The sequence below is a fragment of the Choloepus didactylus genome, chromosome 12 (genome assembly GCF_015220235.1).
Source record: "Choloepus didactylus isolate mChoDid1 chromosome 12, mChoDid1.pri, whole genome shotgun sequence".
NCBI classification, from domain to species: Eukaryota; Metazoa; Chordata; class Mammalia; order Pilosa; family Megalonychidae; genus Choloepus; species Choloepus didactylus.
The window spans coordinates 38523240-38545495 of NC_051318.1; the positions used below are offsets into that span (position 1 = coordinate 38523240).

Genomic DNA, 22256 nt, shown 5'->3' on the forward strand with positions numbered 1-22256 from the left:
AATAAACCCCCTTTATAAAAGCCAATCCATTTCTGGTGTTTTGCAAAAGGGCAGCATTAGCAAACTAGAACAGAAGGCAATCATGTACTTGAGCTCAATTAATGGGAATAGCTTTGATATTTCACCATTAATTTAATGTCTGTTGCTGAATCATGGTAGTCTGCATCATATTTAAGTAATTTCCATCTATTTCTATTTTACTCAGGTATTTTAAATGGTTTTTAAATACAACTATAGGATTTTTGAAAACATGTAATGAAGTGTTTCTTTAAATTGCTTATTTATTATTATGTTGAACCATCCTTAAATTCACATTATAAACATCACTTGGTCATGCTTTCTTTTATTTTAATACACTCCTAAATTTAATTAATATTTTGATTATAATTCTTCCTATATTCATTACTAGTAAAACTGAACTACACTTTTTTTTTTCATATTATCTTTGTTAGGTCATATGGTTATAGTATAATATCAGAAATTATGTTTTTAATAATATAGAAGATTGACTATAAAACCATCTAGTCCTCATGCCTTTTAACAGATGTATAATGTTATGTTCATCCAGGAGAAATAAAAGGATCAGTTCATAAGAATTTATATGCCAAGCTATTTGTACTAGAAACAATACAATGGCACAAAAACCTGCAAATGCCTTAAATACTGATCAACAAAAAGTAATTGAATAAATTATGATTTATCTAAACAATGAATTATTATGTAGCTATTAAAAAGGATGAGTTAAATTGTTATCTACTGACCTGGAGACTGGTTTATAATATATTGTCAGGGAAAAAAATATACACATATATGAGTATGTAAATTTGTATGAATATAGAGAAAGGTGTTAGCCGATAAATGCCAAACTCTTAAAATGCTTCACGTAGAATGGAGTAGGGGACTGCCGCGGGGAGGGAAGTAATTATATTTGAAAGAAAAAGCATTTTCAAAGATCATAGGGGAAAAAAAAGGTATGGTATAAAAATACACCAAATTGTTAGATCAGTCATCCCTGCATGATCGAACTATGGGTGGTTTCTTTTTCCTATTATACTGTATTTTCCATTTTTCAATAATGAAATTGTTGCTTACATTACCATTATGTTTAAAATTGAGGAAAGTGGGCAGTGGGAGATTAACCTTTTTTTTTTTTAACCTGTTTGGGGTAGTTAACTGGGGGATCATGCCTTTACATGTCATTTTCCAAGAATAAGTCTCACTGAAGATGTGAGGGAGGGAAAGCCTAAAGCATCTGTGTTTCCAATGGTTTGCCCTCTGGTGACTTGCTCTTTGGACTAGAGCCAGGGGCCCAGCTGAGAGCCAGCTGCTGCCTTCCCTGAGAGTTTCTAGCTGTTTCTACTCTCTGAGAATATAATTTCCTATATCTTCCTGTCTGATTTCAAGACCACTCCAATAGGCCTCACTTGCCTCAAAGAATATCCAAAGAAGCCCAGCTTTCTTGGTGGAACTGAAATTCTCCAAAAAACAAACTCCCCATAAGCAGGGAGTGAGAATGAAGGTGAGATGAGGTGAAAGGAAATCACTATACCACACACAGGTTGTTTAAAGACGTCAGTGAGCAGAGGGTTGGATCCTTTAAGAAACTGTGCAGGGTGTAAAATGGCAGGACTTAGCCAAGAAGTGATGCAAGCGAAATAACCCTTGATAGAAGGAAACAAAAGTTTAGTAAATTATCAACTTGGTTGCAAATGTCAACCCTTTCCTGATTGGGAAAGAAATCCTCAGAGTCAGTGTAGACATATTTATACCCATCAAGGGAAGATGTGGGATGATATTTTCCTCCAACTCTTCAATCTGACTTGAAAAGAAAATACAAGAGAAAAGTCATTATGGAATGAACAGTCTGAACCTTCCTGAGACAAGCAGGGCATTCTACTTGAGAGGAAATTCTCAGTGATTTCTGAGATCCTCTCACGGAAGACACTGAATCACTTAATTCAGACCCAAGAAAAGTCAGAATCCCATTTCATTCTTTCAACCACTATTATTAAGTGTGACAGGAAATAAAAATATCCCTTAGGAATTCCAAACTTCCTAATTTAATTGAGTAGTGAATGAATCCTGGAGGTTTCCGGTTTCTACCCTGAGAATTCAAACTTCTTCAATGTATCAAATGTACATTATATATATGTGTGTGTATGGAAGAATATATATATACAAACACATACATATATATACACACATGAGAGACAGAGAGATGATATAATCTGTGTTATCTCCAATGTAACAACATTTCCGTGCAATCGCCTTCTCGTGGTTCCCTGTGGAGGGACTTCTCCAGAACCCTACTGGCCTTTCCCCCCAGCCCTCACTTATCCCTTCCCCACAGCTTATCACTGATGGATTTAATCGAGTCCCCCAAAAAGATATGTTCAAGTTCTAACCCTGGGTCCCACGAATGTGAGCTCACTTGCAAGTAGAATTTTTTGAGGTATTTAGTAAAGATGAGGCCAAACTGGATCGGGGGAGCCCTAAGAGCCCTGATCCAATATGGCTGCTGTCCTTATAAGGAGAGAAAATCTGGACAAAACAAGAAATAGACAGAGACACAGAAAGCCATGTGACAGAGGCAGAGAAGGGTTAACTGCCACAAGCCAAGGGCGCTGTGGGTTTGCCAGCCACCCGCCAGAAGCCAGGGGAGAGGCACAGAATGAGTTCTCCCCTCTGAGAGGAAGCCTGGCCTGCTGTGGGCCAGACTGCAGACTTCTGGCCCCAGAAGCAGGACACAATATATTTCTGTTGTTTAAGCCAGCGAGTCTGCGGCACCTTGTGACAGCAGCCCTGGCCAACAACATTCGGTTGGTTCTGAGAGGAAGAGGATGTTACCTGCTAACATCACCCACTCTTAAAGCTGAATACCACCTTTATTTTAACAGAGAACTCAGAGTGAGTTGCTTTGTCGACATCCTCACCTTAACCATTGAGCCTGACCCTTAAACCCAAGGCAGCACTGCTCACTTAGAACCTCAAAATGTGTAGGCACCGAGCCCAGGAGGACATAGATTCCTCCAGAGGCCCTCGGACTTCTGACCCTCCAAAGTGGCAACAAGCAGCACAAAAGGCCCTCCTGACGTCCACCCTCCCAATCTGAAGTCACCCTGCAAAAAGGAAACTCGGGGCCCACCTGATCTTCTGTTGAACAGGGAAACTATTACAGACTTTTTCTGGAAATTCAGACAATACTATTAAAAACATCCATTGTGCTAAATATATTTTAAGCACTGCATTCTCAATAAAAAAGAATTCACAGGTATATAATTTGTAAATGCCTTATTAATTAGGCACATTAATGCCAATTTATGAAACCTGCCCTCATAGCAAGTAATCTGAAAATCACTTCTGATAAAAATGTTTTCATCCAGACCCTTGCAGTTCTCTTCCAAAATACAATAACTGAAATCTGAAGTTAGCGCATCTCACTCAAATTATGGTTTTCAACAGGGATAAGTTAAATGGGAAGTGAAACTAATTGAAGGAAAAATAATAGGCCTCTAAGGATTCATCAGTTCAGCAAAAAATTAAATGAAAAAATAATTTTTAAGAGAATATTTTATTCACTACAAGAAAAAAAGAATACTACAGTCCCTTTAGCAATCTTAAGGGAGAGAGAGAGTATAAAACATTATCTAAATGGGGAAACTTATGTGTTGTCCTGTAAAACGCTTGGCTGCTTCTGATTTCCTTCCTTGACTGCTAATAAGCTCATCCAGGATTTTCCTTTTCTGCTGTTGCCTCTTAATCCTTTGCTGGCCCCATATCTTAAGAATTTGTTTTGTGTCTACCATCCAAACATCAGCTTGGCTCAAGCAGTATTGGGGAGTCATCTGTGCTCCCCATGCCTGTCAAAGGCCCTTTCACACTGAACTGTTAAACCATGTCCTAATAATCACAGGGCTTGCTGACAAGCTAGCAGCAATTTGTCTGTGAGCCTCCTCTGCCCCTGGGTTCTTCCTCTTTGTCAAGACTCCCATCATCCAACAAAACCAGTATTATTTCCCAAGGCAGATAGAATGAGGAACCCCTAATATGTACAATACGTCCTGATTTCATAAAATAATATTTAAGAGGCAACTGGGATAGCTGCCTTGTGCACAGTAATATGCAAGTTCATGCTATTTGACTAAGGTGAGCTGCCCATCAACCTTCCAACAAATTCCCCTCTTTGCTTACATCGGCTAGAATCATTTTCTGTTGCTTACAACCACAAGACTCTGAATCAGGAAAATACATAAGAGAAAAAAACCAAGGATATACCCTAAAATATCAATAATCTTGTTTGGTTGGATGATGGGGGCTTTTTTTTTTTAAGTTTTTATGCTTTTTCCCAATTTTCTGCAATGAACACAGATTGCCTTAGGGGTAATATTAAAGGAATCAAGAGGTTTTGAGCTAATTTCTTTCAAAGACCAAATGTGTTTCTGATTCTCATTAAACCCAATAATCTGTTCGAAGGTGCCAGAATCTTTTATGCTTAAAGCCATTTTTTTCTTCAATTATACCTGTATCTTTTTTTTGGGGGGGGGGCAGGTGAGGGGGATGGCCAGTTCTCTAAAGCAGATAATAGTCAGTGACTCATTTATTCCACAGCCTCAGAACTAAATAATGCCCCTAAAACTCCTGGACATGACCAGTAACCACCATGTTGCCTGCTAAAAGATCATTATAAGCACAACTTGGATTGTAAACAATGCTTTCTCTCCAAATACTTCTTAAAACACTCATATATTAAAATTACATATTGAATTTACCTTTTATTTTCTTTCAGCTCCCTAGCCTGTAACAGACTGCAGAAATTTCCCTTCTGCTCTGTAGCATACACTGTGCTGTGACCCTGATACACGCTTTTCTACATGATACTACATGTCCTGTCACTACAGTTAATATTTTACAATGTCATTCAGAGAGCTCATGTTGTGAATAAAATATAAATAGAAAGGATTCCATAATGTGTAAATTTATCCAAATGCTACACTTTTGGAACACAAATTTTAAATTTCTCACAAGAAAAACTTGGCTGCAGGTTTCCAAATGCTACAACACAGTAGTATACGTATTTGTTTCATCTGCACTGTCAAATGAATCTTTGTAAAGAAGGGTAAAATGTGGGCAGAAGGGTATAGAACAGAAAATTTATTACTTGCAGAAAATTAATTAGAGCAATGTACAAATGGTATGTCTTGGCAGCTCTTTGCTTAGAATATCATACATCACTCAAAAACTATATTTAATAGCAGGATCTGCATACCAAGTGCAGTAGGGAGATCCCACTTGACTTGCTTACTCAAAAATAAGTCTGATGCAAATATTAAAAGACTGTTTCTTTTCACAAATTTTATTCAATAGGTCAACTGACCTGGAAATTGCCAGAAAATAAAAAACCGCATAACACCTTTAATAATTTCAAAAACATTTTGAAATTGTGTCTTTGCAAAATGTTTTCAATCATAAGATAACCTAAAACTCAGCAAATAATGCAACTGGAGGTGAAGGGACCCTTAAAATTAAATGACTTGCTGAATATCCTGGAAGTAGATCAATGAATAAAAAAGGCCTATTAACTACTCACTCCTGGTCTGTGCAGAAAACACACTTAGCATCTGCAGAGGTCACAAAGAAGCTAGTTCTAGCCTTAAAGGAATTTAACATTTCTCTGGGAGGCAAGATCCAGAAAATGATAACAAACAACATACAACAGGAGATAAAAGCCAAACGAATACTAGTGAAACTTAAATTTTATCTTTGCTGTTTTCAAAGCATCTTCATCTATAGATAGAACTAGGGTCACAATCCTTATGACCTAGTATTTTAGTTTATTTTATTGAATGAATTCTTTCCCTCATCCTTGTCTCTTTACCCCAGCTTGAATCTGTTTTCCCCAACATCTAACAAAGAGCCTAAGGTGTTGTCAGGGTTCAACTGGAGATCTAGGAAATGAAGGAAATGACGACCTAGACTCTTTTTCTCAACAGTTGAAATCAGCTGTGGCTACGTTAACTAATTTCAAATCATATTTCTCCTTGGTATAGCTCTGTGAAGACTTTGAAAACCCTGGGAAAATTCGTATCTGCCAGAACAAGACTGAATGATGGTAGAAATGCAACAGGATGCTGGGGGGTGGGGGGGATGGGACTACACAATGACCTCCTAGCTAGCACTTTCCCATCACTGATTAGTGAAAAATGCTGGGGGAGAGGTGTTGGTAGAGGAAAAATGCCTCAAAACCAACCCACTTCTACACTTGATTGATTCAGCCAAGATCCCTCATCTAATCTATCTGTCCATATATCTGTCCACACCTTAGATCTAACTTCAGTCACGTGATTGAAGAGAGTTCTGGGTGATAGAGGTCTCCTCCACTTACTGGGAAAAAGGTCCATTCTACCTTGTGCCTCCAATGGAGCCAGAGCAGAAGACTGACAATCGAATGGCCCAACCATTTTTCAATGATGTTATATAAAGAAACGAAACAATGGAAGACACTATATTTCAACCAATGTCAAATTAAGTCATTAAGTGACAGAATAGCTCAGGAAAATGGACTATACAACTCGATTCCACAGCACATGTTGCCAACAGGGACTTACAAACATGATTTACTGCCCTGAGGGTTCACATGGGTTCTGGATAGAGATTAAAAAAAGAAAAACTTGTTTCTGTCTAGTACCTTATATACCACCAAATAATAACCAAAAACAAAACCAACACCCCCTGGCCCCATGATCAGGTAGCCAGACAGAGGGGCAAAAATTAAGTTTGGAAGCTAAGCCATTCTACTCTTACCTATGTAAAATCTCTCTGTAAATGGGCCCAAGATGGCAGAATGCCAAAGGGCTTCTGGTAGTGTCTCGGTTTCTGCTGAAAACGGATTATGAAGAAAATTCGAACTTTATTTTCTAAGATGGCCATGCACCTTCCAGGAGCTTCCAAAGAGAAGCAAGGCAGCAGAGAAGACTAACAGAAAAATTCCAACACAGAGACGGGAAAAAAGAAAAACTATCTTTTCCATTAGGGGTTCCAGAAGTTCACAGTTAGCAAATGCTAATAGTTTGGTTGGAATTAATATTCTCCTCTTTAGATATGAATAATGGGGTAAGAGCCTCTTAAATCACCGGTACTCTAATCAGTGTGCTGGTGCTAACCCAGGCAGTTCAATCATGTGGTCGACAACGAGGAGCTACGATCATGACCGTAAAATCTACCTGGATGCAATGAGCTGTTAAACACACTGAAACCGAATTAACATAAGGAAAAGAGTAATTGCCAGCAGTGTATTACGAAGCCAAACATACCATTTAACAACTCTAATAAAAAATGCCATCTTGGTACTTACAAAACAATTAGATCAGGCAAAGGGATGTTAAGATGGCTAGCTAATATTTAAGTTTTATTTTAACTCGAATATTCAAGATATGCTGTAAGGTCTACATAAACCTATCTTTTTTTTCTTCATTTGGATTCTATTAATAAAATCGTCTACAAATTTAATAAAAGCATGTCCACAAATCATGTAATGAGAATAACAAAATGAAGAGTCAGACCAGAATGATTCAAAAACCAACTCAATGCTAGCACTGAAAAAAAATATCACAAAACATGGGGGGGGGGGGACTTATAAAACTCAGGGAGTGGACTTTCATAAAAATGTTACCAAATATGTATTATGGGACATCTTTCACATCAAAGTATCTCCAGTGCCCTAAATGCGAGAACCATTTACATATATCATTTGTATCTTCTTCTCTCTGCTGTTTCTAGTTAAAGGACACATATTCAGAATCAGAAACTGAGGAGTGCTTCAAATTATATATCACATAGACTACTGTACAGAATAAGTTGTAACTGTATTTGTTTTCTAAAAATAAAGAGGAAATCTTTCTATAAAATTTTCACTGAGAACAAACACTGAAACGTTTTTAAAATAAAGGGTATGTGTTAAGAGAAAGCCTTCTTGAGGCTTAGAGTGAAATTTGTGTTCTTGGGTTGTTTTTTTTCCCCCATTCTTACAGTGTTAAATATGCCTTTAACCATGAACCAAGTATTGTTGTGATACCCCAACAATTCAACAAATGCTCTCTGGTCTTGTTTTCAAAAGTTTAGCTATTCAGTCTTACGTCTAGAGCAAAGGTAATTGACCACTTGAATTCTGACTGCTGGCAGAAATACTTACTGACAAGTGACCACTTAAAGATTATAATAGCAAATGTGATTTGTAATTCATGTCATTACATTACATCCAAATTAAATGACGAGCTAATCAAAAGCGATAGCCCCCATTCCTTTTCAATGCTTTTACATGGAATCCTTTGAAGATGAAGGATTTAAATGCTTTCCCAGTTCTGTCTTCATCTATGTGTGGCAAATTGAACAGACACATTTGGGGTGAAGAGTAAACCAAAATTACAAGAGTAAATAAAGTTTTCCTAACAAAAATTGAAATCGAGCAATCAACCTTCATTTGTCACTTCCTTTATCCAGTTCATACAATTTGTATAATCACTATGAATCCTGGAAGTTAATTTACAGAGGCACAGATTTTTCCTTGTGATTAAAAATAAGACAGTATCTTTATTAGCAACATGAGCAATGCCACTTTCATGTCGACAACAAGAAAGACATTATTTCTAGTAGAGCAGCTGTCATAAAAAGGCCCGTGCCAGTTGATTTCCTATTTCTGTGTGATAGGCCTCGAGCCCACAAACCTCAGGATTGTCTGTGTTCTCGCACTCCCTGGGTGCTCGTGTTTCATCAGCTGCAAAGTCCCACCACAGCCTCCTCCACAGCCTTGTATACGTCAGCCTCCTGATACTCCTGCGGCACTCTGGTTTTGGTCTTCATCAGTCACCGTTGTGTGTACACAACACTGCTGTGGCCTCTGGTCACTGGCTTTCCTCCTCTACTGCTCGTCCCTGTTCAATCCATCCTCTCCACTGAGGAGCACCCATCACTGGCACCCGTCACAGGTTCTAGCAGGACAGCCACGCTCTATTATCCTACCAGCTCCTTCTGGCTCAGGACCATCTAACACCGTAGGTAAGAGCACAGGCTTAAATGTAAGACAGATCAGGGTTGGGACTCCGGCTCCTTCTTACCAGCCGTGTGACCTAGATCAAGTGATGTAGCCTTTCTAAGCCTCCAATTCAGCATCTGAAACCAGGATTATTCACACCTGGCTCCTAGACACACTAACTAAGAATAAATGAGACAATGTATAGACTTGGCACAATGTCTGCAACACAGCAAGGGATTTTTAAAAGGGTAGTTATTTCTATTTGTTTTCTTATTGCCAGAAGCACCTTGCTTGGCATGTAAGAAACTGCCTGTAAACATCTGTTAAATTCATACCATATTTCCAAGATCACATCACACAAAATAAAATCAGAGCTACAGGATTCTATCATGGGTATCTATTTCTTGATTTTATAAATGAAGAAACAGAAACCTATAAGGTGCTTGCTCAAAGTTATTAAAATATTAAAGACTTTAAGAACTGTTCTTTTACATGATCATTTATTTGCCTATAGAAGAAAAAAAATCCTACAATGATCATTCCATTTCTCTCTTATGAGTTAAAATCATTATATCATATCCATCTCAAATGTTGAAAGTAATGGAAGACAACAAATAAGCCAACCATAAATGGAAGATAATAAAAAACTTGATCAGATTTGTATTTGCAAATGGTTCTCATATTTACCTTCAAACACAGGAGGGTCTAGTTGGCTGAGAGTTCCCTTCAAATATACCCAGTGAGTTGGCGCTGGGAAGATCTGCTCTGGAGAGGGAGGGTAGCTAGCCACTGCCCTGAAATCCCACGCTCTGTCTGTGCTAGGGGGAAGCACGTTTCTCCCGGGAAAACCCTGGCTCTATGGAAGTGGTGGAGTCTTTGGGCTGCCTAAGTAAACAGAGGAGACCAAGAAATCAGTAACGGTAAAACTTTTAAGCTGAACAGAATATTTCCTACAATTTTAAGTTGATCCAAGTGAAGCTCAGAGAAGCTACAGATACGTTAAAAAAAAACAAGAAGAAGAAGTAAATGTGCTTGTCAGAAATTGAGATTTCACTGCAATTGCCCAAGTGGCACTTCCCTTCCTATGGCTCCTCAGAAAGCCATCTGGAACACATCGCTATTTTAGGTAATGATTTACCATCCAAAGAGAACCTAAGTCTAAATGTGACACTACACAGAAAGCCAGGGGAGAGAGGGGATTATTCTACCTTACACATGCATGCTACTTTTTATTTTAAAAGTGCTTTCCCACACTTCTCTTTTTCCATCTGACCTACACAACAGCTCTACAATGGAAGTGAGTTTGAATTCTGTTAAAGCACAATAATGAAACTAAATCTTAGAATGAAAGAATAAGGCTAACTTTCATATGAATCTAATATGTGCCCCACACTCTGCAAGGTGTTTGTACAGAAGGTATTTCATTTTAACTTTGCCACAGCCCCACGGAGTAGGTGTTCTCCATATCTACAGATGAAGCTTCAGACTGAGAATGCTTGTTGACTCACTCAGAGCCACACTACTACTAAGTGATAAAGCCAGGCTTCAGGGAGCTGTGTTTTCCACTTTAACCACTCTGCTTCTTCTAATAAAGAAAAGTTATTATCTCCAGTTGAAAGGGAAAAAAAAGCAGCTTCTCAAACTTCCTACATTTTTTTCAGAATTCACTCGTTTTAATGTCAGATAAGGACAGTCTCGATTACAGCTTATTCTTTTTATTTCTTAGGTTCTACTGAGTAACTCATTTTTTCAGGGAGAAAATAGCAAACAGCTGTTAAAGAATCACTGCAATCATTTCAAAGAACTTGACTTTGATCACAAGCTTCTAAACTAAAGTTGAAAGAGGCACATGCAAATATTTTGGGACAAAATTTTAGTTCTATTCTTTGTTTCTAAGGGACTACAAAGAAAGGTTAACAGTACTTACCAAAAATATTTCAAATATATTTATTTTAATGTATTAAAATAATCCTTAGATCTAACCTCCCAAAGCCAAACCGAGACAGTCCAATTTATCATTCAAGTTAAATAAAACACAAAAATGACTACACGAAGCAAAGTGGACATTTCAGAAACTTTGTTAATAAAGGAGCCAAGAGCAACACTGATAAGGAGAAAGCAAAGTTGACTTATTTTTAAAAAGCTGAGTGAACATGTGAAATTTCCTCCGCTCATTCTGGTTCAAACTGCAGCTGCTGCTGAGGCAGCTAAGTGGGCCCCAGGCACACATGCCTCTCTCTCCTTCTGGTTTTAAATGGCCAATTAAGTTTTATTTAGGTTTGTCCTCCTCCACCACCTCCTATGTGCCAGGCATTTCATGAAAAGGAAGAGAATCAAGTAGCCCTGGAATTCATAGTTTCCTTCTATCATCACTATAATCAAAGCAACCTGAGGGAACCACCCCACTGCCAGACACTGCTAATTCCAGGGGAGTCACAAGCAGAGGGCTTGTCAGAAAGGAAGATATATTAAATATATTCTCCCCTAAGTCCTTTATTTAAATGTGTAGGCCATCTCTTACGGGGAAAAGAAAAAAGAAAGATTTCAGCAGCTTACCAAAGAGGGCACATTCAATAAAATGGTTGAAATAGAAATAATAAGGGGAAACAAAATTCATTTAAAATAAGTAAGTGTGAAAGAGAGAGAAGGCAAATGTGCTTTTATAAAGACAGTTTAGATGAGTGAGCACAAGCCCAGTTTGAAGCCATCGGCCACAGCTTTTCCTATCACATATCTGAAGTCCACAAAATGTAAATACAGAGCTTTTTTTAAAAGGACAAACTTTGGCTCCTTCCCTTTTTCTGAAATCAAGCTTCATAAAGACAACTTTAAAATGCTGCAACAATTTAAGACCTTTCACTGAAACACAGGGCATCTGGAAGAACAAGTCCTCAACTGATGTTGAGCCCAGGTTTCAGGGATAATTAAAGAAATTAAATGACTGTTTCATTTAAAAGGGTAATAAAATAAAATTAATGTTTAATCATTTAAGGGCTGGCTGCATTGGACTCCTAATTCAGTCTTAGAGACAACACTAGCAATTCCTTCCCCCACCCCTACTTGGACTCTGCCCCTGAAAAACTTACATGATGTCTTTTATTATGACAGGCAAAACAATCATTTTTTAAAAAAAAAATTTTCAGATGTCCTTCTGTTTTCAAAATACCTATTTTCTACTCATGATGTGCCATCTAGAAAATATTTGATTTCTTTCAGTCTGCTTTCATCCATTTTCAAGTGGCATGTAGTTTTAGCCCTATTTAACCCAGTAAGATTTATGCAAGTGACCCCCCCATACACACACACAAATTAAATCATTGCATTTTTGATGCCCTGTGAGTAGCACAGCATGCATAATTCATAGCTTACTTATTACACCCTCACCGCATACTGTTCTTTAGCACATACTAGGTAGTAACTACTATGTCTGATCAGGTTTCGGGAGCTTTTATGTTGGTGCTGGTGTTTTTTTCAAGATTTAAAATCCCTGGCTTCAAAAAGTTTACCATGTGTGGGGATTTAGCAAACACAGTCATGAAACTTGAAACAATTCATCAACAAGGATGGTGACACAGGGTTCCAACTTCCAAAATGGAAAGAGGGGGATAAAAAGCCTTTAATGTCATCTGGGTCAAACACCTCATTTTGCAATTAAAAAAACTGAATCTCAGTGATGTGAAGGAACTAATCAGTGAGAGAAGCAAGATTAGAAACCATGGTTAAAAGTCTAATTAGGGGTACAGATAAGTGCTGTGAGCTACAGCAGAAAGACCACCTCCAGTAGCAGCACCCTGGGAGAGTGGAATTGAGCCTGTCCTGAAAGCTGGATTTTGATAAATCAGAGAGGACTCGGTGGGGCAGCGGGGAGTAGAGTGAGGAGGGTGGGGGGGGGGGGTAGGGGGCAATGTTTAGAAACAGGAAAGGAACAAGAACAGCCCAGAGGTAATGTGAGCAGTGTTCAGGACAGCAAGCTAAAATAGGGACCTTCTGTTTGGGAGCAGGAGAAGGGAAGTTTGAAAAGATCCAATGGTGCAAGACTGTGAAAGTCCACAAAACTTATAAGGGGAGGCAGCTCAGGGCAGGGGAAGGTGGAGAAGTTTAGGGATCAGGCATGCCAGGTTCCAATCCCAACCCCACCTTAAACATGTGCAAATGTGGGGAAGTGACCTCCAAGCTCTTGCGGTGGATTCCCTCATTTGTACCAAGAGGACAACTGCATTTCATAGCTCGTGTTGGAGTTAAATGGCCTAACATGTGGGTCATCCGCCAGTCACCCGTCTGGAGTATCTGCTGGACATGGGGCACCCTTCCAGGTGCTGGAATATGATGATAAAAAAGAACACGAGGCCTTGCCCTCACTGAGTTCACATTCTATCTGCAGATGGCTACAAAGAAGTATGTAAACAAATAGAGAATTTTCTGGCATGAGATGTTATAGAGAAGATAAAATACTGAGGACTGTGGTAAAGATTAACTATGGGAGTTGCTCAAGCACCTTAGCAGGATACAGTAGATCCTCAAGAACGCTCAGTGCTTTCCCCCAGCCAGCCCTAAGAAATCCCTACTTGATCCTTGGGCAATTGGAAAGCAATGACAGGATGTCAAGACAAGGAAATTATGATGAGATTTCTGGGGACAACTGTCACTGATGTCACATTCTTCCTGCCTGCCACAGCCAACTCTGTGCCTTTGCTGCAGGGAGGGCTTCTGGGGCTCTGTTGTCGCCCCTCTGCCTGCAATAGGCCTCTCCTGCTAACTGCAACAGAGACCAGGTGTTTTCTTCTAACCTGAGAACATCTTCCCAAAGTGCTTTTACCTGCTGCTCAAGATACGCAAAATAAGGCTACATTTTATTTCCTCTGCTGTTCTCGGCTCTTCCTACAGTGGCACTGCTAATGGAAATACATACACTGAATAAACACTCGGAGAAAAACCATCTGCTTCATCCTATGAACGTCAGTAGAAACCGTGTGTGTTTACCAGCAGGGTCTGTGGAGGGAACACAGAAAACCTTCTCAGGGACCTCCCTGTCCAGGCCCTGGCTGGAGGGGACATGTCATTAACTCTTTCAGCTCCTCAGGAGTCACTGCATTTTCTCATCTCCGGTTTGAAGAGAACATTGCAAACCACAGGGCGAGGCTTATTACACAGAATTTCCCCCATAAAGATGATAAAATATTGTAAAAGAATTTACTATCAATAATGCTTTTGAACTTTCCACTCTGCAGAGGAAAAGCCTAAAGAGCTTTGTCCAAGTTTATGGGACAAGTCAATGGCGAAGGTGGTTGTGGCACTAGTTACAGAATGGAAAATACTGTGGCACTCACTGCGCCAAGGCATTTTGAAAGGTTAAATTCTTAAAAAAAAAAAAAAGACTATAATATAAACAAGGATGAGAGACAACCACAAAGAGTATGGTTTCCTTATTTGTGCCAAGAAGTGTTCAGAGAATGTGACTTAAAATGACTAGTTTGCCTGCGTCCATACTCAAAAACAAAAACAATAAGAAAGATCCAGGAAACCCAATCCCCAACGACAAGACACAGCTCACAGGAGAATGCTCCCAAAGGAAAACTGCAGGGACTGCTGGCCGCCGGCCCCGCTCATCTGCGTGGCAAATACGAGTAAGCAACAAGAGTTCATTCACGGATGGTGTCCAACCAAAGGCGGGGGTGTGCGTGGGCGAGGGGGACACTGCCAACGTTAGACACTTGGCCTTGATGGATTAACAGCAGAAAGTTCTGGACCAAGATTTTAAAGCTGTTACGAAGAGCCGGGGCTCTTGCAAAACTGCAGTCACTCTTCTCCCATCCCTTGAGAGCTGACTGAGTCACCCTGGGCAGCCCTGATGCCTTCCAGCTGTGTGACGGCCTGGCCATTTCTGTTCTTAAAGAGCACAAGGTAGCAATTTTGAATCCGCTCCATCAGTAAAAATGCTGACATCTGGCTTTCCACAGCCAGCTAAGGAACATCTGTTGCCCATTGATTGAGAGGGAACATTCTGACCAAAAAAAAGAAAGAATAGATGAGGCATGTGAAAAATGACATTAAGTCTATACTTGAAAGAGAAATGTATTCTAACACTCAGTAAGCACTTAATGAGCCCCTACTATGTGTCAAACACTGGGCTAGGTGCTGGGGATATACAGATAATAGAAGGCAAAGTTCCAGCCCCAAGAAGCCAGCAGTGCATAGGGAATGCACCACAATCAATACTATCAATCATAAGCATGGATTATGCTGTTAGTGTGGGCCAAGAATTGTTCCAAACACTTCAATTGTATCAACTCTTTTTATTCTCCTAATAGTAGGAGTCAGGATTTCTTTTTGGCTTCATTTTACAGATGAGAAAACTGAGGTACAGAGAGGTTAACCTTTCCAAGGTCAGTCAGTAGGAGAGGCTGGGATTTGAACTCAGGCCATCTGGTTCCACCCTAACAGGTGTATGAACAAAGAGCTCAGCAAGGAGGGAGATAGAGCCCCCGCCACTGCCAGAGGGAGTCAGCAACCAGGGAAACTTAAAGGGTGCCTGCAAGTTTATCTGGGGAAGGAGAAGGGTTCCTTCCAGACAGAAGAGCTACAAATGCAGAGAAAAGGCATCAGAAATCATCAAGTAAAATAATTTTAAAAGATGAAAACACAGCTCTTTTACTACTTCTTAGGCAGGGAGTTCCTGTACAGTTCCTAGCTAACTAGCAGCTAGGAAAAGAGTCTTGACATTCTTTGGCTTAGGGAAACCGACGACCCACCAATGATACACTACAGTACAGTGCTCCCTGGGGTTCATGCACACAACAGAAGCATTTGATGGTTCCCCAATCCAAACCACATACGGGAATACCATTTAGGAGAATGAGTTGCTAGAGACTTCAGCTCACAGTCCTTAAGTCCTTAACAGCACCCAACAGGAAATACTGAAACTAAATACCTCACTAAACCAGTCCGACAACTCAGAGAAAGGGGGGGAAGGGGAGGGGGAAGCACATGTTCCCAAAGGCCTAATTATAACCGGATGGCAGGTGTTCTCCTCAATGTATTTTACCTCTCCAGCAGATTAGCAACGGCTTTGTTCATCAGAAGGCGAAGACGTTCCCATGTCCTTGAAAGATACGAATTCCACAACAAGAAAATCAGGGAGATACAAAGGTTGTATGCAATGTGCAATAAATTGGCAGTTCAAAACATAGCTATTCTGAGGTTTATGTTTCCCTGAGATACTTAATGTTAATTCACACTCTCTGAACAATGTTCTCTGAAATAAATATAATTTACCGAATCATATCACATAAATGATTAAATGATGGGTTACAAATATTAATGCCAATTATTAAATTTCAGCCGCACCAGCCAACAGGAACAGACAGTCTCCATTTTAAAAATGGGTTATGTTCCCAGAATTTGTTTATAAGTTGGTTGTTTGGGATTCAGGGGTTATTTTTTTTCCCCACACAAACAATGTTAGAAATGGTGCTTGGGGCCCAAGACAGACCACAAAAACCTAAATCCATAGTGTGCTAAGAGTCCTATAGAACCTAACCAAGGTGAGGGACAATGATTGTTGAGGAAAGTACATTCATGGTTCTGGAAAGCCAGACACACCTATCTTACTCTTGCCTTGGGAACAAGAAATCCTCCACCTGCACTTAAATGGTGGTGATTCCTAACCGACAGTAGGTGTTCCATTTATGGAGGAGGTTGGGGGAAAGATGAGGGTAACAGGGGGTGAGGGCCAAGGAAAAGGGCTCTGACTGTGAAAGAGTTAGAGATACACTGGCCAAAGCTTAAAGGTTTTGCTCTGCAGCAGCCCCCAGCCACCTCTGAGTTTCTTTCCTGGCCCCTGGAACGCAAGTCCTCTTCATTTTTAGGGAAGCCACAGTGCGGGCTTTGATCTGGGCTTTTCTACATACCCATCCCCCAGCCACTGAAGCCAGTCAACTTCTCTCCTGCTCTCATGACATTAAAACATGCATACAGCTCTTTGATGGTTGTTCTCAGGATGTTTCTTGTCCGTAACCTAGAAAAGCGGCCTGTGCACACTCTCCGCCACCCACTCTGACATGAGAGAGGGATTGCCTGTGATAATCCACAAGGGCACTCTTCTCTCCAACACACACAAACACACACACAAGTACACACCCATATACATATATATATAATACATACATATGCATATGCATGTACATTATTTGTGTAGGGACAGTTGTAGCAAAATTCAAGTGACATGGCCACTGGTATCACTATATAGGCAATTCATGCACACATCTAAGAATCAGATCAGAAGGATGATGGGTTAGGAGTGTGTTGGGGGTGAGGAGGAAGGAGTGGTCTATGTAGACCGTGCCCTGCTCCTGAACCACAGGAATGAGATGAAGCTCCCCATGCCAAAGGCTGCCCCACCTGCTTGCATTCAGATACATCCCCAACTTACTGGAACTTCAAATGCCTCCTGGGTATCATCCAACATCTGGATTTTGATGGACATGAGTTTTCCTGAAGGTGTTGGGGGCAGCTTCTGTCCATGTTCCAAAGTACTGATCCCCGAATTCTCCGGGGCTCCAAGTCGTGATCCTGGAGTCGGCCTCTGCTCTATTTCTCCCATGATTAAAGAGGCTTATGTGGTATCTGCAGGGAGCAATGAGAAAGAAAACTAAATCAGAAGAGGAGACTCAACGAAACTCCGACGTAATTTTTTCCGGAACCACACCAAGAAAAAGCTCTCCATCCCCCTCACAGAAAATCACTTATGGTGAGGCTCCATTCATTCAGGAACATAATGTCACCTTTAAGCACTCAAGACATGTGAATATTTTTGCATATTTTATTCTTTTGCATATTTTTGCATATTATTGCCTATTTTGATTTTTCCTCATTTTACAGTTTTTAAATATTCATACCACAGATTCAGCTGTGTTCAACATATTATTCAGTGTTGATGATGAGCAAGGCACTACTTTTTACAAGTTGAGAGTCTAGAGGGAAGATGATAAACAGTACATAAGCCATATCATTGACTTATCCATTAATTATCTTTTATGGACAGAGCAACATACCAAGTATTATGGGTATTATGAAGATAGATATGTAAAACACACATGTGGCTCTCAAGTGTATAATCTATTTGAAGCAACTAAACATACACTCACACAAACACAGCCGAAAGGAGAGAATCCTCTTTCTCCATTTCTAGTGTTTGTTTCTACTACAATGACCTCCTAATTCATTTCCTTCCTGCCCTCCCTTTTTCAACTGCCCCCCCATCCCAAGAAGCCATTCTTCATAATACAGTATTGACCAAGTTACTTTCCTAAACACAAAACATAATCCTCTTTCATCTCCACCGTCCTCTCCCACGGCACACTGCACTTCCTCCTCTCCTCTGACCTCAAGGTGCTGCCTCTGTCTTGTCCGAGTCTTCACACGTGTAGCTCTCTCCGGCCGAATGCCTTCCCTCCTTCTCCACCTGGAAACAGCTATTCTTGCTTTAAAACTCAAGTTCAAGCATCGCATCCTGACACCCTGGGCAGAGCTCATTCGCTGCTGCCCCTCTTTCTCATGGCTGTTAAAGCCTCATCGGGATGCCCGAGTCCACGTGTGCTTGCGTGTTTCCTTCCCCCAGGACACTCTGACCAGTCTAAGGCAGGAACCTAATCTCAGATCCTCCTTGTGTCAGCACCCACCCAGGCGCAATGCCTGGAACAGAGTGGGGTTCAATAATGGTTGCTTAATGACCCAACGAGTCGACAAGTAAATTTATACCATGATGGTATAGTATATTCAGCATCATAAAAGCACAGAGGAACAAGCACTCAATGTGGAAAGTGGTTAGAAGAGAAACGGGAGGGGGAAGAGACACCCATCATGGAAAACTTCAGAACTGAAGGGGACAGGAAACACAAAATGGAAGAGGATTACAGGGAAAGTGAACAGTATAAGCAAAGACATGGGACAGAAAGAAGAGTGTATATGGGAAGAAAAGTGAGAATCACAGCTGAAGAGTTAAAGATGCATTTTTAAAAACAGTCTGGAGTCAGGGCCTCAAATGCCCAGCTGAGAGACATGGTCTTGACTCTGTAGGTGGTAGGGAGCCACTGGGGTAAGAATAATGGCATTTTCAATAAAAGCAGAATTTTAGAAAAGAGAATCTCAGGATCATTTATATAGACTAGAATAAAGGAGATGGGCCAGCAGGGGCTGGGGGCCTCCAGTTAAAAAATTATATCAACAGTTTGTTCGGGGAGATAACATGGATAGTGGCAATGGAAATTAAAAGGTGATGCTATAATAACCTACTTTTATGGAAAAAAAATTAACCAATGTTGTAAATGGCTAGCTGTTGAGAGAAGGAGATAAATGTATAACATGACCAGGAAGCTTTAAATCAGAACAGGAGAGAGGAAGTGGGAGGAAGAGGCAAGAGTCTGGTGTGGGACGTTTAAGGTTACAAAAGGACATCCAGTCAGCTGTTAGAGACGGGGATGGAATTGGGGTGTGGGTTCCAAGTCCATCTCACTGTACAAGTAAAAGCTGCGAGAGGGAATGAGGGGGGAAACAGGAACAAAAAAAGCAAGAATGTCTACTCATAAGAGACAATAGAGAAAGAGAAGATGGGAAAGAGATGGTAATACCAACTTATGAGTCATTTACTGATAAGGAAAGCCAAGGAAGAGGCTCCCGAGGGGCCACCTGGAGTGAGCAGGTGCATTATCTTATGCATTCGAAAACAAATCTCCCTTCAGCTCTTCAGCAAAAACCATCAAATTTATAAATCTTATTTTGCAGGTTTTATTGTTCAGCTTGTTCTCTCTTCCTTCTGAAGAGTCAGATTCCCAAAAGTTTCCCAATTAATTCCATATGGAAACACCTACCTTCCTCTCAGTGAAACCTCTAAAGTTTGCCCTGCAGACGTGGAGGGCTGGCCCTGAGATCAAGAGATCTGGAACAGTGCGGTCATATCAACCTAAGTCACTGACAAAATCATCGTGGCATAAAAGGATGTATCCTTTGATCAGTCAGGGAAGGAGAGAGGGGAGATTCACCATCTCAAAACGGTAAAACATAAAAATGTTGAGGTTGCAACATAAGATAACAAAAAAGAAATAGGAAGCAATGGCCCAGGTAATGGAGCACTTACAGCATTAGAACCCATCAGTACAGAGGAAAAGACCTGGGACATTCCAGACAGAGACTTTTTAATAAATGGTCTTAAACATGCTTGAAGAGCTAAAGGAAAAACATGGACAGAGAACTAAAGGAAATCATTTACTACTTAATTCTCCCTCATTGACTTTCTCCATCCATTTTCTACCAAATCCTGTTAAAGATATTTATTCATTCCTTATGGAGTCCTTTAAGATTAAGAGTCTACCACAAGTCAATGCTAGTTAAGGATCAGCCCTTTTGAGAACTGCTCCTTCTTTTGTGAGTGCCTGTCTATGATTTTGCAGGCCTGTTAAGTATCTTCCTAATTTCTAACCCAAATAAGCTTTTTCTAAGACCCCAATTCAAATCGATGTGGCTCTGTGACCTATCAGCCAATTAATTCACCTATTAGTCTTTTGAGATACCCAAGTAGGTCTTGCTAATCTCCAAAGCCCAGCACTGTGTTTTATACCAAAGTAGAAAATAGATCAATATTTGTCCAATGACTCAAATACTGGTGGCAACATATTAATTATGAAATCAATTGTGTTCAAAATAATCTTCATAAACCAAGAACAATGAATTCCCTACATAGTTTCTGTTTATCATCTCACAGTTAAAGATAAATGAAAAGGTCAATATAGTGGAGTCAAGAAGCTTCAGGGATCCATTCCCCCCACAGAAGCTTTGACCCACCAGTAACGGCTGGAAGAAACATCTTTCTCAAAGCCCCAGAAAACAGTTACAGGACTGCAGTACCCGGGCAAGTGCTGAATCAAGAAAAAGGCTACGTAAAAGCAGTAGGATCTCAGGGCACCCTGGCTGGCCCCTCCCCGCCTCACCTGCTTGGCATGGAGCAGGCTTGCACTCCCAGTGCGGCTCCCTGGTCCCAGTTCTGGAGGAAGATGAGTAACACTCATACACAAACCAGAAGAATCTAAGTCTAACCTGTCTGTCTTGTGGGGGTACTGAGGGATTCACCATCCCAGAAATTGTCCTGCATGTAGAAGGAGGCTCACAGAGCTCTCCTACAGAACACCATACGAGGACAGTCAGGTGGTTGCCTGGGGAAGGGGACTGCTGGATCTCGGACATACAGTGAATGCTTAGAATCGAGAGGAAAACAATTCCTAGGGAAGAGGGGTCATTACTAGCTGCACAAGGGGGGAATTACCAGGGCAACATCCACAGAAAGGATCAGAGATTGGCCTACAGCTATTCTCTAAACTCTTTGTATGAATAAGCTCTGAAGGAGAGCACTCCCACAATCAATTTGCAAAGACTGGAAAAGATGTTTCCTCCCCCACCCCTCTTTTTTTTTGTTAGTACCTAGAATTCAAGGAAAGCTGTGTCAAAACATTAGCTGGATACAAACTTAAGAACAGATGCTTGGAGTCCAAATCTCAGAGATAAAACTGTAAAACATCAAAATGTCAAGGTTGCAACAAAACATTACAAAACAAAAAAGAAATAGGAAGCAATGGCCCAGGTAATGGAGAAGCTTACAGCATTAGAACCCATCAATAAGGAGGACCAGACCTGGAACATTCCATACAAAGACTTTTTAATAAATGGTCTCAAACATGCTTGAAAAGCTAAAGGAAAAACATGGACAGAGAACTAAAGGAAATCAGGAAAACAATAGATGAACACAAAAAGAATAACAACACAGAGATGGAAATTATGAAAAGGAATCAAACAGAGCTGAAGACCACACTAACAGAAATTAAAAATTCTCTAGAAGGGTTCAACAGAAGATTGGAGCTGGCAGAAGAAAGAATCAGTGAACTTGAAGATAAGGCAACTGAAATCATCAATCTGAGGAGGAGAAATAGGAGAGAATGAATAAAAATGAACAAAGCCGGAAGAACCTGTGGGACACCATCAGTAATATCAATTATACGCATTGTGGGAATCCCAGAAGGAGAAGAAAGAGAAAGGAGCAGAGAGAATATTCAAAAATAATGGCTGACAATTCCCCAAATTTAATGATAGACACGAATATATACATTCAAGATGCTCAGCAAACTCCAAACAGGATAAACCCAAACAGATCCACACCTTGCTATGTTATAATCAAACTGCCAAA

General features: G+C 40.3%; 1 protein-coding gene across 2 annotated transcripts in view; it reads right to left on the reverse strand.

Moving 5' to 3' along the window:
• The window catches only part of FARP1 (FERM, ARH/RhoGEF and pleckstrin domain protein 1), a 355492-nt gene that overhangs the window by 242820 nt on the left and 90416 nt on the right, over nucleotides 1-22256 (reverse strand). For both annotated transcript variants that reach the window (XM_037800491.1, XM_037800490.1), the window contains one exon: nucleotides 17457-17650. In XM_037800491.1, coding sequence (XP_037656419.1) covers nucleotides 17457-17627 — 171 coding nt within the window. In that variant the 5' untranslated portion in view covers nucleotides 17628-17650. The remainder of the gene's footprint in view (nucleotides 1-17456; nucleotides 17651-22256) is intronic.